The sequence below is a fragment of the Schistocerca nitens genome, chromosome 11 (genome assembly GCF_023898315.1).
Source record: "Schistocerca nitens isolate TAMUIC-IGC-003100 chromosome 11, iqSchNite1.1, whole genome shotgun sequence".
Taxonomy (NCBI): Eukaryota; Metazoa; Arthropoda; class Insecta; order Orthoptera; family Acrididae; genus Schistocerca; species Schistocerca nitens.
Genome location: NC_064624.1, coordinates 212,609,700 through 212,627,285, shown reverse-complemented (window position 1 = coordinate 212,627,285; position 17,586 = coordinate 212,609,700). Strand labels below are relative to the sequence as shown.

Here is a 17,586-nt window from a genome sequence, read left to right as displayed (position 1 = left end):
TGGTAGGGTAGTTAGAACATGACCTACTCTACTACAGTCTTATTGACAATTCTGTAAGTTGTAAGGTCTCCAGAAATTCCTCCCTTGATGCCTGCCATCATTATTGTGTTCTATGCTGCATCAATGCGAGACAACCTCGAGGTTTTAAGAAATACTCGCCGCAGTGCTCTTCAAACAAATTTTACCAGAGGGTGATGTTGCAATCGCGATGGGAAATAGGCCTGTGGGTCACAAACCCACCCGCTGTAATGGAGGTTAATGAGGTCAGTAAGCCCACGAGATGGCACAAAATTGTTAAAACAATCTGATGCACTCAATCATTCTTTACGCAACTCCAGCGAAGTTGCTCCTTTCATTTCTTTCTAGTAACTAACAATTTGACACCCATGTAGTTTGTGAAGTTTGATAATTCCCTGGGACTTCCCTGACTTTTACAAAAAATTCAATGTTTGCGATAATTCCCAGTTTTCCAAAGTAATTACCACACCGTGTGTGTGTGTCCCTTACAGGCACCCAATGGTAAGATTATCAGTTCCTTACACACATTAAAAGAAACATGTGGATAAACCAGCAAAATTTCAATATATGTGCTATGGCAATGAAGAAATATTAAAATGCAACAATGGAAAATCTAGGATAGAATGTAAAATTATTATGAAAAGGATAGTTGCTACTCACCATATAGCACAGATGCTGAGTCGCAGATAGGCACAACAAAAAGGCTGTCAGAAAAATGTGCTTTCAGCAAGCAAGGCCTTTGTTGGACCAAGGCGCAGAGAGGGTGGGGGCAGCTAGGTGCAGTCGGGAGGTTCGAAGGAGGGCAGGTGAGGGTTAGCAGGAAAGGAGATGGGTAAAAAGACCGGTGGTGCGTCGGTGGAATAGAGGACAACTGTTTACTGCTGGAATGGGAATAGGGAAGGGGCTAGAGAGTAAGGACGCAGATTAATGAAGGTGGAGCCAAGAGGGTTACAGGAAAACCTGTGCAATTCGGAAAAACTGGCATCGGTAGGAATGATCCAGATGGCACAGTACGTGAAGCAGTCATCGAAACGAAGAATGTCGTGTCGGGCAGTGTGTTCAGCTGCGGCCATTCAGCTGCGGCCATTCGTGTGGACGGACAGCTTGTCAGTCGTAGTGCCCACGTAGAATGCAGCACAGTGGTTGCAGCTTAGCTTGTAGATCACACGACTGGTTCACAGGTAGCCCTGCCTTTGATGGGATGGGTGATGCTAGTAACCTGAATGGAGTAGGCAGTGGTAGGAGGAAGTACAGGCCGGTCTTGCAGCTAGGTCTATTACAGGGATACGAGCCACTAGGCGAGGGATGAGGAGCAGGGATCACGTACGGACGGACGAGAATATTGTGTAGGTTCGGTGGGTGGCGGAATAGCACTGTGGAATGTGTGGGAAGGATACTGGGTACGAAATTTTTCATTTCAGGGCACAATGAGAGGTAGTCAAAACCCTGGTGGAGAATGTGATTCAGCTGCTTCAGTCCTGGGTGGTACCAAGACACGAGGGGAATGCCCCTCCGTGGCCAGACAATGGGACTTCAGGTGGCAGTGGATGGCTGGAGAGATAAGGCTAGAGAGATCAGTTTTCAAATTTAGGGAGATGTTTTTAATGTGTCAACAAGGTTGCTGGCTCACCCAAGTTTTTTTCCAAGTGGTCAGCCAGTCACATTTCCCTGTGCTTTTCTTTTAGCTTTGTCTATGTGTTGTTCTCTCTGTGTTTTAATTCCTTCTTCCCTCCTAACTGGTTGTACTGCACGTGAGAGTGCATTTGAGAGAGTGACTAAGTTGTCATTTCACGTGCATGCGTGTACAACCATTTTAGTTCATCTCCACATTCATTTGTTTTAATAAGTGTCACGGCGCTGATGACCACGCCGTTGGGCGACCATAAGATCCAACACACACACACACACACACACACACACACACACAAATCTGTTTTCATACAAGGCTGTGAGGGTAATTACAGTTTGCGAAGGCCTCGGTGAGACCCTAGGTACATTCCTCTGTCCATATCAAACCTACCATCCACCAACAATACCTCCACTTCGACAGCTGTCACCCATTCCACACTGAAAAGCCCCTTCCGTGCAGCCTATCCACCCACAGCCACCTCATCTGTAGCTACGAGCAGTCTCTCTCGGCCCACTGGTCGGAAAATAAAATGCAGTCAAATAAAACGAGGTGCACAGTGACCTGTAGGCCACAGTTGCAACACATCGGCTAGTCCTCTTGTGGAGTAAGGAGCTTTGCACCGTGGGCCTACAGCCTATGCAAAGACGAGTCAGAAGGACCTCGTCACGTCAATGTGGCCGGACGGAGGCACGCCACGGCCGAGTTGCGGGCTTTACTATGTGGAGCTTATTGGTGGTCACTTCCAGCCACTCTTCTTCCCATTGGCGCACGGCTGTACCTGAAAAGCATGTGATTGCATGCAGACTGGTGGCACACAAAGAACTGAGGTTCACGACACGCGTCCTCTGCTGCTAGATCTGCCCTTTCATTCCCCACAACATCCGTGTGCCCCAGTACCCAGCAGCAGGACACCTCCTTCCCCAATCGTCATAGCTGTAGGAGGGCAACGTGGATATTCTGGATTACTTTATCTGCTGGGTACAAATGTTCGAGAGAGTGAAGAAGCAAAACAGGCAAATTTAGCACTGGAAGAATGTCTCACCTGCTGCAATGTCCAGAAGATCGCATACAATTCTGCATCGAAAACAGTAAATTCCTGAGGCAGTCAGACCTCGAGGACACAATCTGGAAAAATGACAGAGCAACAAACGGAGCCCTCCCTGCTTAGACCCCATCTGTAAAGACAGCTATATAGTTGTGGTGCTCGTACAAAATGTTAGAAAATATCAAATTAAAAACAGAAGCAGGACTGCAATCTCTCCTCCACTGCACTAAATCAAAAATTACGCTGGGCCTCTGTAGTAACCGGGGCGGAAGACGGTTAAAACCCTGGCTCGTAGACGGGCGGAGAAAAGGCAGTCCAGAGGTGAGCGAGCAACAGAACGGTATGCGGACGGTCAGAGCTGCGAGGAACAGACACGCCCGACACAATGTGAGGAGTTTCCACCAGATGGTTAGTGGCAGTTCTCCTCCTGCCTCAACACAGAGACTGGGTGTGGGAACGGTCCTATAAGCACCTGTGGCCAGCCGAATCCCCTCACGGTCGACAGTGTCGACACTCTTCAAATACGAAGTCCCGACCGATCCACACAACGTGCACCCGTAGTCCACCTTTGAGCTCAAAAACCGTATAAAACTGTAGCTAAGGCACTTTAAGATATTCAGTGCCTTCAGGACTCTGGCTTTCAGGTCTCTCAAGTGTGGTAACCACAATTTTGAGTCAGAAATGAGGCTCAGAAACCTCACAGAGTACCTAAAATGTAGGATGCTGCCCCTCATAAGCAAGACAGGTAAATTAAAAATATAACTAGAATCATTCCTCTAACCTCTGCACTGTAAGTTGCAACTGATGGCTCACTATTGCAACACCAGAGAAGGAAAAGGAAACAGAAAAATCTGTCCACAAATAAGGAGCACCGTACGAGACTCATTGTAGACTACGGCTACGGCAAAGAGGTAACACTTAAAACACTGCCCCGAGTGACACCATTCTCCCGCTCAAAACGACAGGACAGCAAATCACCAACTCGGGTCCTGTCCACCTAGACAGGAAAGACCGTACGAAAATGGGGAGGTGGCTGAAAAAGCCCCATTGATGCAGTTGTGCAAGAATACAGTGTCTCCGAGTAGTATCGTACATCTCGCATGTATCTAAGAATATGCCAGTACAGTGACATTTACATAGGAAAGCCCAATAAATAGCTGCCTCTAGCAGGCTCAAGTTGTCGACAGTGGACAGAAGTCTCTCGAATCCAACAGAGTGGCTAAGGAGTTGCCCGGTCTCCAATATCCAGACCAGATGACAGTCAACCGTTCGCTCCAAGATCTTTCCCACGCAGCTCGTTAAGGCGATACTACGGTAACTACTCTGACATACGCGGGCCTCTCCTGGTTTGAGGGAAAAGTATCAGAAGTGCCTGGTCTCCAGATGTTGAGGAAGTTAGCTGTCTAGCATTAGATTAAAAGATTAGAGAAGGATTTCCTTTGATGTTGTTCGCAAATGAAGCATGCAGTACTGGGATCTGTTGTGATTGGGTGCAGTATCACGAGTCTCCCACATGGGGAAAGGGTAGTTTGTTGAATCTTAAGTACAGTTTTCCCCTCTCTACAGTTGCATTTTAGCAACAAAATACTGAATGCAATTTTGTCATATGATGACATGATTGAGACCGTGGCTGTTGTTTGAAGACAAACGTTGATGGTGTTAGGACAGCAACCAGCCACAAATTTACTTTCAGTTCCTTTATTGAAAGGGCACCGTTACCGGTTTCGATTCAATGATGATTTAAAGAACATATTGATGCTTTAAGACTTGGTAACTTTAACAAATCAGCATTTGCAGCCCATATTGCTGAAGAAAACCATTCAGTGGGAAACGTTGAGGACAACTTAAAAATTTTGCATCTAGAAGAAAAAGGAGCCACTATGAATATATTAGAAGAATTAGAAATAAACACACACACACACACACACACACACACACACACACACACACACACACACACACACACACACACACACACAAAAAAGCATCCCAGACTATATCCTTAACGAACAGAGTTAGCTAACACCCCTTTCGTCAAAAATTTCCAAAAATTACTTTCCAGCCTCCAAAGCAAATAATATTAGTACACCTATCTGCAGATCAAGTAGCAAATTTATATGTTACTATAATTCTCATGATGCTAAATGTAATTAAATAATATACTATTTTACCTATACAGTTCTATAAAAAACTTTATAATTAATTTAAAAATATCCACTCAAAAATTCAATGTCTCTGTACTAGTGTAAAAGGCATTACAGTTGCGTAAATGAATATACGATCCTTTCCAAACATAGGACACCATCGTGAAATGTTACGATATATCGTAGCATCTGTGATACTGATATGTTTGGAAGCTCCTTGTATGTATCAAAACATGTGGTGCGTGGTAGAAATCTTCTCAGTGACAAATCTAAAGTGTTCAGTGAGGACAATTTACGTGTGCAACAATAAGAATGCAGTGGGAATGCATTAACATCTGTTGGACGAATGTTATGAAAACAAACACTCCAAACCGACGTTTCACATAAGTCACACGCAACGAAAATCTGTAACGCAACCATCTGTGTGTGGCGTGTTTATAATTATGTATTATTTATATTTTAGGAAAATTAATCTGTAAAAAAAACACACAACATGTCATAAAGAAAGCGTGTAATCCGCCTGAGGACGAATAACAACAATTCGAAACCCGTAACAGAGCCCTTTGAATAAAGGAACTGAAAGTAAATTTGTGGGTGGTTGCTGTCCTAACACCATCAAAATACTGGATCCTGGATAGCATTGGCAACAATTTGTGCAAAATTCTCTGCCAGAGTCTGAGCTTGGAGACATCCCCGTTTCAGCAGTACTGCTACTGGTAAATGAGTGCATTTACCAGAAATCATCCTGACGGCTTCCCATACTTTTGTAGAATAAGTGGAACAGTCGACAGAGCCCAGGAACACTCGCCACGACATTTTCTCGCTCTCCTCGATTACTCTCCGAGCCTCGGCTCTCGCGAATCTAAAAGCTAGGTGGTTTTCAGCTGTAGGGCAACATTTAAACTGTCGCAGAGCCGCACGCCCGTCTCGGACGGCCGAATGGCACTCGTCTGTCCACCGAGGTACAGGTCGCCTCCCGAGACGACCCGAGGACTTCGGCACGGATAACTCTGCAGTACGACGGACCACTAACGCGACGTGGCGGTCCACCCGTTCCCGGACACTGTCGCAATGTTCGAACGTGGCCAGCTGGCCGAACTGCTTCCAGTTAGCCCCGGTGACCACCCACGTCGGCGGCTTCTCTTTCGGGTAGTGCTCCGTCCAGTAGGGGAACGTGGGGTGGGAAGTGGTCACCGGAACGAAGGACGTCGACGACCTCCCACCGAACGGCACCTGCGAGGGCCGGAGAGCGAGAAGAGAGGTCGACGGCCGAGAATGACCCGGTAGCGGAGCAGAAGCGAGAGTACCCGTGTCGAAGCACAGCTCTCGAGTCGTCACGGGGCTCTCCGAAACCCGAATCCGGGGGTCCGAAGAGGTCGAGCCCCACAAAATACGGCGGGCACCGAAGTCTCCCAGCAGGAGAAGTGGTCGCAGGAGTCATTCTACGAGATCTACGAGAGCCTCAGAGTGTACGGCATCACGCGGAGGTAGGTACGGGGAGCAAACGGTGGACCTCCGACGCCCACGAATTTCGACAAACTGCTCGCAGGTCAGCAGCCGGGGGAAGAGCGAAGGAGTGATGGCCGTTACTGACAAAAACGGCAACCCCCAGCCTCGACCTTGTCCCCAGTCAGATCACCCTTTCGGTGAGGTGTATAGCCCCGTAGCATAGGGGTCTCAGTGGCTTTAAATGTGTTTCTCACAGACACAGGCACACGGGGCATTCCCGCACTAGCGGTTTCAGTCTCTCCCCGTGTTTCCCGAACCCACTAATGTACCACCGTAATACGGGAGCTAACTATCAGGGAGGATGCACTTTCACTCTGTCTTTCCACCGGGGAGGGGAGCTCGTAACAGGCAGAAGCTCAGTCTCGGGGTGAGAACACTGCCCCACCAGTCGTCGAGCTCCGTCAGTTCTACCGAAGAGTCGAGAGACACATTTGGTAGTACCACATCGACGTCGTGGACTGTTTACTTTCCGATTCTGTCTGTGAGAGGCGCTCGGCATTCGATTTTTTTGCCCCGGGTAGGTTTTGGGACGACAACCACGGCAACGGTAGTGGCAGTGCTCGACAGTGAACCGGACCGAACCTCAGGGAAAGCAGGAAGATCCCAACATTAGCGACCACAGACTACTCCGATGTTTTGGAAGGAACTCCAGGCTGTGAAGTAACTGCAGGAGCGCAAGTACACTAACAAATGCAGGTACTATTGCTAGGACTAGCTACCTCTGCAGCATTGCTTTTCTGTACTAGCTGTTTAACAACTGAAGCAAAGGAGATGGTGAACGTCACGGGCCGAACGGTCTTATAAATCGTCTCGACCTCACCGAAGGGAATCGGTGGTTTTTAACCTGCCGTATCTTCCGTTCTTCAATGGAGACACAGCAGTTAGCCCCAGTGCAATTCACACATTTTGCAGAAGACGAACATTCGACTCCTTCGTGGGCAGCCTTACCGCATTTGCCACGAGTGGCTTTCCCTCACATACTTAACTGGTCTGCCCAAATTGCTGGCATTTAAAACGCTGCTCTGGGTCGAGGGCGTAGGACCGCACATTTAAGCGAAGAAAACCTGCCTCAGTGCGTTCCAGAAGTTATGTGCTATTAAAAGTAAGGACGAACGAGTCAGATTGCCTTCCACAATATTCTGCACGTCTACAATGCCTTCTTAGGCACATTTAACTTTCGGGTCTTCTTTGGGGATATGCACCAGGTCTCTGCACGTCACAACAGCTTTACTGTAGTTTAATGGGGCACGGAGCTCAGTCTCGATGGCATATTACCACAGGTTTTGGCTTTCTGCAAGTTTGTTACTTGTCGGGTACTCGATGTTTCCACCGACGGTGTCCCATTTCACACGTGCTAAAGTACCTGCAAGCCCCTCTAAACACTTTTGTTCGAAATTTCCCTCTGGCCAGCCGCAAGCATTCTGTTACTAAACTCTCTAGATTCCCGAGTCCAGAAGACTGACTACAGGGGCCCTCTTATCTGACTGGGTGTCAGTACCTACCAGTGGCCCACCCATTCCACTGGGAGGTGGAGGACAAAACTTTGAAGGATCCCTCTCGGTCCTGCAAGCACCTAGGGAAATAGAAGTCCACACAGACAGAGACCGCCTGCCTAGGAAAGCCTCACAACTGATGTGCAGCACGTTCCCCGGAGGTTGCATTCAAACAACTGGTCCACCTCCTCATCGTGCAGCACACCTTCAGGTTTTTACCATTCTTGCAATCTAGGCAGTCAGAGCTGACGTACTCCCACAGCTTACTGTGATGGGGGACTGGTGGTGGCTAACAATCCCCATCAAGAAGTCCAAAAATGTGGCAATAATGCCAAAATTTGGTGCTAACTGATAAAAGACAGCATCTTCTGTAGTTACTAGTGTGTGTGTGTGCGTGTGTGTGATCTTTTTAACGCAGTAAGTGTTTCAGTGCACAGTTCCAGTTCTATGTAACTCCCATTTCCTCAGATCTTAAACGAGTGCGTACTGTCTCCGAGAGTTAATCTCCTCCGACTTCAAAACGTCATCACTAATGCAGTCTTCACAAGAGCTTTCAAGTGATTTGACAGTATCTGTCATTTTTCATACTGTCTGGGATTTGACATCTCTTTTCAAAAGCCGAGTAATCGTCCAGTATTCTGTAGTTCTCGTTAGTGTTCGTCTCTAAAATTCCATCTGCTGGACAGAAATGGTGACATTGGCTGGCAACAATACAGGTTCCACCTGAAGGTCTGTTTAAAATAACTGAGCCACTGTTTACTAAAAAACAGTAGCTACACTCACAAAATTGAAGTGAACACGTTACATCTCGACGTAAGGTGCCGGGCGCCACCCCGACGACCGGCAATCTACCCCTCTCCGCACGGCAGGGACGGGAGCACACTCCGACCGAGCACTCTGCTCGCCGGGCCCACCTGCCACTCGCAGCCAGCCCGGTCCGCACGCGGAGTGCTCTGGACAGCCAGACTACTGGACTACTCACTACCCGAACAGCTCGCCTCAGCTCCGCTATCTGCTCACCTGCCCGCCACGCCGCTTGTCCCAGCCGGCGACGATGACGCCCGCGACGAGCGAGTCCCGGTAGTTGTAGCACAGCTCGCGGAACACGTTGGCGGCCGTCTTCACCTGCGGAGGCTCGCCCATCTCCACCCTGCCGACACGTCGGGGATCGTCCGTTACGCGGCACACGTCCACATTTCATTTCACTGTTTTTGCATTAGCTTTATTTCGTAACATTTACACGAATGTGTTTCCTTCTCCATTCCCTGTAGAGTTTACGAGAGTCCGAAAATGCAGTACCGTCTCTCGACCCGTGTGGAGTTGTTTCGTGTCCCGTGACTTACCTCTCGACACACGACGGCCGAGAGTAACCTCACTGTAGTAACTAAACAAAATGGAATGTTAATGCAGTGTGACTGTACTGCGTATTTACTTATTGTCTGACAGTCAAAGAACATTTTTACACGACTGTCACTCGTTTTGTAATGGGTTCAGTTAACTACCACCAAAAGGCTACGACGAGTGAGTGTGATTACGTTTCAGTGTGCCAAAATTGTATTCAAATTTTGGAGCTGTTTTGTATGGAGCAGGGTTCAATATACTCACAACTATCCATTCATGCACAATGCCAAGTTACTGTCATATTAATGTCGACTGATGGAGAACTTTCAATAACAGTAACTAAAGGATTCCTACTTTACTTATTGTTATCAACTGTTCCACACAAATCAACATTAATAGAACACAAATAAATTGAAATTTGAGAAGAATTTATTTAGGAACAATGGATTTCGGACAATAGTTTCATTTCATGCAAACATATTATCTAACTGGAAACATACAAAACACGTTTGCAGTGTAATGGAATGACAACATCGAAAATTTCTGCCACATGGACTGAAAACCAGGCTTCCTGCTTGTTGCGAGCAGTCAACTTAACCATTTTGGCTATTTGTGCATGATTCCTGGTCAGACCAAAATTTCCATATGACATCATCCATGTGTCTACAACCCACATTTGTACAATCATTATAAAATTCCTATCATTTTAATTGAAAGATGCTGGCAAGGTTCTATGGGTAAAGAAGATACTGCAATGCCTGTACTGTTAAGAAGCACGGTGCAATGTTCCTTCAGACATGCACGCACATTGCGTTGTACTTATTAACAAAACAGGCACCACAATATCTTAATTTGAAATGAATCGAAATTCAAACTAAACTTAGATGAAAAGTTCAATTTGCAATCTTATGATATCAAGATTCAAAAACTATGTATTAGTAGTTTATTGTCGAAAAGAAACTGTAGTTGTTGCAAAGTAACTGCTGAAAAGTTCAACAGAAGAGAATTAGTCTTTCAGAAGCCTTCGTCTTCCGTATTGTGACTAAGTACAGCCTGCCAAAGCTGACAAAACTGAAGAATGAGACCCCCTCCCTTCCTACATGCACACGGATTCTAATCCTGAAAATTGGAAGCAAAGAAGTGTAGTCAACATGGGCTCTAAAATGCATGCATTAAGAGCTATGAAAACTTTTTCCATCTTTGTTACTGCAAAGCACATCCCATTTGCTGAAGAAGTGATCACAGTTCTTGAAGTACACATTTTAGGGGCCCTGTTTAGTAGTTTATGACACCCTGTATATATGTTGGCACAGTGCAAGTGTTAACACAGCAGCACGTGCTAATGCCCATACTCACTGCATGAAGTCCAGATGGTAGGCAACTATGTCGGCAATGTTCTGAGTGTCGGCCGCAGACCCGGAGCGGCAGCAGTAGATGGTGTCCGTGATGCGCGTCAGCTTGTCGGTGACGCGGTTCGCTATGTACGTACCGGTCGTCGTCCGGGAATCGGCGCCGATCACCACTCCGCCGTCGTACTCCACGGCCATAATGGACGTCTGCGGCAGAAAGCGCTACGTGAACCTACTGACGACAGCTGGGACGGCTGCGGTCTGTTAACCACTACCGACACCGTCGACAAATCACAAAAAAGCAAATGTGGACACACTGGCCGTAACTAACTGGCTGAGAACAAAAGAATTGAAACTGAAGAAAATGCAAAAAGGTAAGAAATTAAGATTATGATGAGACAACAGCAAATATGCCGCAGTGTCCCACGACACCGTGCAGCAGAACTCACGAGGCGGCCGCAAGCTCTAATTAGTTGACGGAACTGTGTACTGTGTCGAAGCAAGGCGACACCAGTGCTCGCAGCTGTGACGGCCCCGACTGTCGGCTGACAGGAAATTTCGTGCTCTGTGCGTTTTTGAAGTTGCCGGTACACTGAGGGAAGCAAACTTCAAGATAATGTTATACGGAGGGAAGAGAATGGAGATATGACACTGCAGGAAGAATCTGAAAGAGCACTGAAAGACTTAAGACACAGAATACGGAACATCCCTCAGAATTATCGATGTCGTCCGGAGAAACAGCAATGACAAAGCTATTCCAGCTGGTCTACTCATTTTTTCTACAGCTGTGAGATTGGCAGAGCAAATTTTACATCAATATTCTCTGTTTGCTGTTTCATTCTGTAACAAATATAACATGACTAAACAGGAAAAGTTACACCAAAGTACTTTAACACTCGCCATTTATTTTAGCAAATATGGTGTAACAACTTGAGTGCACCTCTCTGTAGCCACTCAACTTCAAAATTACCAGGGTAAGACAAATTAGGTCTGTCTGCAGTCAATTTGAGAGAATTGAAAATGAGACAGTAGTAGTGAAAAAACTGTTCAATTGAGCATTTAATCTGTAATGAAGTTTACCCGAGACAAAAATATTATGAAAATTATGTATGAAACAAAATAAACTGACAGATATATATTGCAGTATGTAAGTTATGTACAATCGCACTTTAAGAATGTAATAATTTCAATGCCAAAAAAAAGATAGGTTTTGCCAGGAGCAAATAAAGACCAAATCACCAGTCAAACAGGTGTAAAATATTACCAAAAATCATTTATGGAAGAATGGGAAGACTTGTAGGAGAAGACAATAGAGGAAATCAGTGTAGGTTCTGGAGAAACACGTTAGCATTCTTGGAAAACTCACCCTACAACTTATCTTAGGAGATAAGTTGAAAAAAGACAAACCTATATTTAATACATTTGTCAATTTAGAAAGGGAACATTAGGCAATGTCAGACAAACTGCTTACAGGAATACAGTACAAGATGAACTGGCAGCTTTGAGAGACCAAATACGGAAGACAGCAAGCATGGGGTAACACGATTCTACAGTGTAACATCTATCACTTTTAACCACTTAAGGTCGATGAAAGATGTCCATGGAACTGTATGTAAATTGGAGGTGGAGAGAGGACGAAAGGAAAACGAAAAGGGGAGGGGAGGGATCACTGCTGCCAGCTGCATTGGGATATTACGCGGAATCAGTGGTGACGACTGCAAATTTGTAGCAGATCAGGATTCAAACCTGGGATCTCCTGCTCACTAGGTAGGTGTGGTAACCACTGTGCCATCCGGGACACAGTGTTACCGCAAGTGCACGGACTACCTCGGCTCGCCTCACTTCTAATCCACACTCCCATCGAACGCCACCTATCCACAGGACGTGTCCAAAAGCACACACACCACACATTCGTATAATTTGGTAGGCACATCTGGGCAATGAATCCACCTTCTTCAGTGCAAATGTACAAATATGTCTGACCTCCTGTGGGAATCTCGGAAGAGCGAATGCGGAGGAGACGGACATGGGCTACAGATAGGTAGCATTCGATGGGAGAGGATCGGCTGTGAGGCGGGCCTAGATACTCCGTGCAGTTGTGATAACACTGTGCACCTGCCTAGTAAGCACGAGATTCCTGGTTTGAATCCCGGTCCAATACACACTTTCACTAATCGCCACTGATTCCGCATAACGTTCCAACACAGCTGACAGCAGTGATCGCTCCCCCTTCCTTTCCTTTCCTTTCTTCCCCCTCCACTTTCAATTTACATATAATGTATAACAGCTACAGATTATCCACGATGTCTGACATGTCTGAAAGGACAGACACCGTACATTCACGTAATGTGCGTGGACACTGAAGACGTAGTTCAGGTATTAAGTGCGGAATATCCTGCTGTGTGCACCCTCGGTTGACCTAGGTGCAAACATCGACAAGGCGCGATGGCGAACTTGTCTCCACCTTCTGTGGAGACCAACTTACGCTTCGGTGTTGTGCCTCGGAAGCCACAGAGCAAAACACACTGACGATAATAATGTCGGTGGCAAAAAAACAGAAACATCATTATGAGAACTCATTTGGTAATGTGCCATTCTATAATGTAAAAGTAGTACACAATTATACGTTGTAATCTGTTACGAGTTATGAAATAACAGAGCTCTGTTCACCCATCTTAACTAGAGCTGTAGATTAAAAACATCAGGCGTAAAATACAGAAGAGTTACCGCAAAGCCGTTTACGACATTTAGTGACTGACAGATCGGAGCTCTTTCACCACCCGCCCCACTGCAGAAGGTGCACAAGTAACACGTCTGTCTGGTGGCACTGCACAGTAGGTCCACAGAAGTAGTTAACTTCAGGAAGGGTGTCCACAAATTGTTTATAAAGTAGAGTTAGCAGACAAGCATTTGGGTGATAGATCTTAAACGGAGTGGAACACATCAATTAACAACTTTCCCCCTGTAAAAACTCTACAGGGTATTACATGGGTGAGAGTGAGATTGACACAAAATGCAAAATGGCCAAGCAGGAATGGCTAGCGGACAAATGCAGGGCTGTAGAAACACACACAATTACGGGAATGACAGATGCTGCCTACAGGAAAGAATGGAAAGCTTAGAAATGCAAGGAATATACAGAAGGCCTGTGTAAGGGAAACAAATCTGAGAACAATGTTATAGATACAGAACATGAAGTAGATGAAGATGATATGAGATACGATTTTTGAAATTTCCAAAGTACGTACCCTCTGATTTTTTTATAAAAATTTTGTGTGTTGTCCAGTCTGACTGACTACATGCATGCAAAATTTCAAGATGGGATCTCAATGGGTTCTTGTATAAAACAATATTTTACTACCGCAATACACACTAGTGAGGTGAAAAGCAGACTATTTCTACACTATGAATACTAAGGTAGGCCTATGTAATTCTAACAAACGTAAATTATTATGGTAGCCTTTTTATGCAAGGATAAAATATATAAAAAAATAACTTAAGAACCTTACAATTTTGTACGACATTAACTTTTTCACTTTCTATTATAAAAACCGTGAGATTTTCATATAGGGTCAAGGCTCTAGTTTTGGTCACTACCTCACTTATGGCCAACTTGATGTAACGGGGAAGCTACACTGCATCCTTTCATCATATATTATAAATGGGAGGGAAAATTGACACATCTGCAGTATGTCCTCATATCAGATAGGCTGAAACAAATGCAGTCACTTTGTATGTATTCCAGAAAAAAACTGCTAGAATTCATAAAGCAAAACTTGCCTTTTGTACTTAAAAAGATTACTTACTTTTCTGATGGCAGTACTGCACAATATAAAAATAAGAAAAACTTCCTTAATTTATGTTTGCATAAAACTGATCTTGAAGTTGAGGCAGAGTGGGAGTTCTTTGCAACATCCCATGGCAAAGAGCGCATGCGATGGCCTTGGCGGAACTGTTAAGTGCCTAGCTGCTATAGCCAGCTTACAAAGGCTATATAACCAACAAATCTTAACACCCACATCACTTTATGTATTTGCCATGCAAAACATAAACATTGACTTTGAATATTGCACAACAGAGGACTATGAACTGACAAAAGAATACTTACATCCTCAGTATAGAGACTCAAAAGCAACTGTGGGAACACAAAAGTTTCACTCGTGTAAACCCTGCACAGAGAGTCAAATTACTGTCAAGCCTTTATCATTGTAGTCTGGATGAGTCTCTTGAATATGTGAAAACACTGATTCAAATAACACTGTCACATATGGAAAATATTACTGCTGGTTTTGGGACAGTAACACATGACAATTCTTGGTGGCTAGGATGCATTGAAGAAAAATACAACGACATGTACTGAATAATTTTTTTTTTTTCCACCCAAATGGTCCAGCCCAGTCTTTTTACTATCCACAGCCAAGAGATATATTAGCTGTACCAGGAAATACTTTTTTACAAACAGTGAACCCAACAACAGCTACGGGAAGAACCTACACTTTAAGTGCTAAAGAAATGAAGTTGTCTTCTCTTGCTTTGGAAAAATATCTTAAAAGATCATGAAAGGAGCACGTTTAAATTATGTTACACCTATGCTCACTAAACACTAAGTTGTATAAATACTATGTGTATTAACTTTGTAAATATCAATTGGTATTAGAAATACGGTTCTATCCATGCAGATATCAACAAGTTAATCTTTTCCCCAAGTGAAATTACTTCTATGCCAATTTCTAATTTAAGGAACTTGTTGTAAGTGATTACAAATAACACTGGAAAACCAAGAAAAAGATAATCTCTGCCATTTACAACTAAGGATGAAGGTGAGTGGTTTTATTCAAAATTTTAACTTGTAGCATGTATATTACCAAGTGAAATGTGTTCACTTTCTTATGATGCATAGTTAAAAGAATCATGAACATTAAATTAAAACAACACTACATAATTTAATGAATTAAACAATAAGAGGGTAATGTTGCATAAAAAGGCTAACATTATAATTTAAGTTTGTTAGAATTACATAGGCCTACCTTAGTATTCCTAGCCTAGAAATAGTATGCTTGTCACCTCACTAGTGTGTATTGTGGTAGTAAAATATTTTATACAAGAACCCATTGAGATCCCACCTTGAAATTTTGCATGCATGTAGTCAGACTGGACAACACACAATTTTTATAAAGAAATCCGAGGGTTTGTATTTTGGAAATTTCAAAAAATGTTTTTTTGGAATAGTTTAAAATTTTCATATTCAAGTTTGAGCTCTCTAGGTTGTATAGTTTTTGAGCTACAGCATTTTAAAACAATCATCGATTGATCAAAAACGGAGTTTTTTTTTTAATTTTTAAACCCTTGAAACTCAAAAACCAAAGATCAGAAAAATTTGAAATTACAAATTTAAACTAGTGTTAGCGGGTTCATTACCTGGAGAGAGAAAAAAAAAAAAAAAAAAATCATCATCCAAATCTGAGAGCTCATGGTTCAAATCATGTAGTACAATTGGTTGACTTAACACGGAATGACTCTGTGGCTGAAGCTTATAAGCATCAAGAAGAGGTAATATCATAGTTGCTTGTGCTTAAGCCTGCAGCAAACATGTTAACACGTTTGTCTGTATAAATAAAGCTACAAAGTAAATCATAAAACGCTGCACTGCATAACAGGCAAAATTACTGGCCCATGTATCTTCAATTGTGAACAATGAAATTATGGATGATAAGGTGGGAGTTGCACTAAGCCACTCTTACCAGCAAAAACCTCATTTGAAAAGGCTACAATAGGACCCTTACTTTACTGTGCAAGTTTGGTCATGATCTGTACTGAAAGGGCTCTGAAGATTTGCATATGTCACTTAACAGTATGAAGTCAAAGGATTTATTAAGTTATGTAGTTCCCAAGTTTCAGCATACCAAATGGTATATTTTTACAGTTTTACAATTACACCTAATAACTTTTCAAAACAAAAAAAGCAGTAGACAGTAAAAGAACGATTATTCACACATCAGAAACTGAAATCCATCATTTTCTTCTTAGCACAATAAACTGGTACATGTAAAATATGTCTTTCAGGTAAAAGGATGGAAAATTAATATCGATAACATGGCGCTATGCATGCCTTGTATTTCAAATGACAGAATGCTAAGAAGAATTATGTATTTTAAGATGTCGCACACACTGTCGTGGTTTCAACACCTCCAGCAATTGTTTTTTACTCTTCACCTTCTAGCCATCAGTAACACGATGTAATTACATACAAGGACAAGAAAAAAATACTGAAAAGGTACACTGAATCAATAATATTTAAAAGTCAAGCAGTGTTGTTTCGAGAGTGAGTCAGCATACAAACGATCTTTCAGAGTTCCTTAATTTGTACTTGTTCTGAAAACTATTACTTACTCCTGTCATATGTTCAGCGTTCATCCAGTCCTCATCCATTGGACCTGCACGAATACTTTCTACGGGATATTTCATAGTTCCTACAGATGCCATTATTTTGCAGCACGAAAGCTCTTACTTCAAGTTCTCTCACGTTTCTTCAACTCACTCAGACAACAGACAGTCTACCGAAAGGACGCTGTTCAAAGATTTGCCATACGATTAACATACAATATTCCTGTGTAGCACAGTAAAAAAAAAAAAAAACTAAGCTTATCTTACGGGAATACATAAGATCAAAATCGGAAGGGTGTAATTCAGTGGTCTACTCTATTAACCAAATCTTGATTATGACGCCTTTAATAATTTCGCGTTCGCGAATACGATATCTTAAGTTAGTAGGGAAAGTTAACTTAACCTCCTTGGTTGCGCATGTCTGTAGATGCCTCGATGGCGTTTCGATGTATACTCTTTGCACTTACCGTGTGTCAAATCAATGGGGAGGAATGCACCTTTATACCAAGTGAGGTTAAGGTAGCCAGTGGTTTGTTATGATGCGTGAAGCAGAAGGAGATAGCTTTCTACATACCGAAGAATGTTCCCAAAAGGTAGTCACATAGCTTACTCATTTATATGACAGCGGTCTGGCCGGAAAAATTGTATTGATGGCTTATGGTGTTCAGCAAAA

General features: G+C 43.7%; 2 protein-coding genes across 2 annotated transcripts in view; one reads left to right on the top strand and one right to left on the bottom strand.

Annotated features, from left to right (window-relative positions):
* LOC126213283 (proteasome subunit beta type-6) overlaps positions 1 to 17,097 on the bottom strand; it is a 35,352-nt gene extending 18,255 nt beyond the window's left edge. The window contains exons 1-3 of the mRNA XM_049940945.1: positions 16,920 to 17,097; positions 10,537 to 10,736; positions 8,860 to 8,989 (exon numbers count right to left, since the gene is read on the bottom strand). Of these exons, the coding sequence (XP_049796902.1) occupies positions 8,860 to 8,989; positions 10,537 to 10,736; positions 16,920 to 17,012 (423 nt within the window). The 5' untranslated portion in view covers positions 17,013 to 17,097. The remainder of the gene's footprint in view (positions 1 to 8,859; positions 8,990 to 10,536; positions 10,737 to 16,919) is intronic.
* LOC126212798 (oocyte zinc finger protein XlCOF6.1-like) overlaps positions 1 to 17,586 on the top strand; it is a 210,809-nt gene that overhangs the window by 87,024 nt on the left and 106,199 nt on the right. The window lies entirely within an intron of this gene.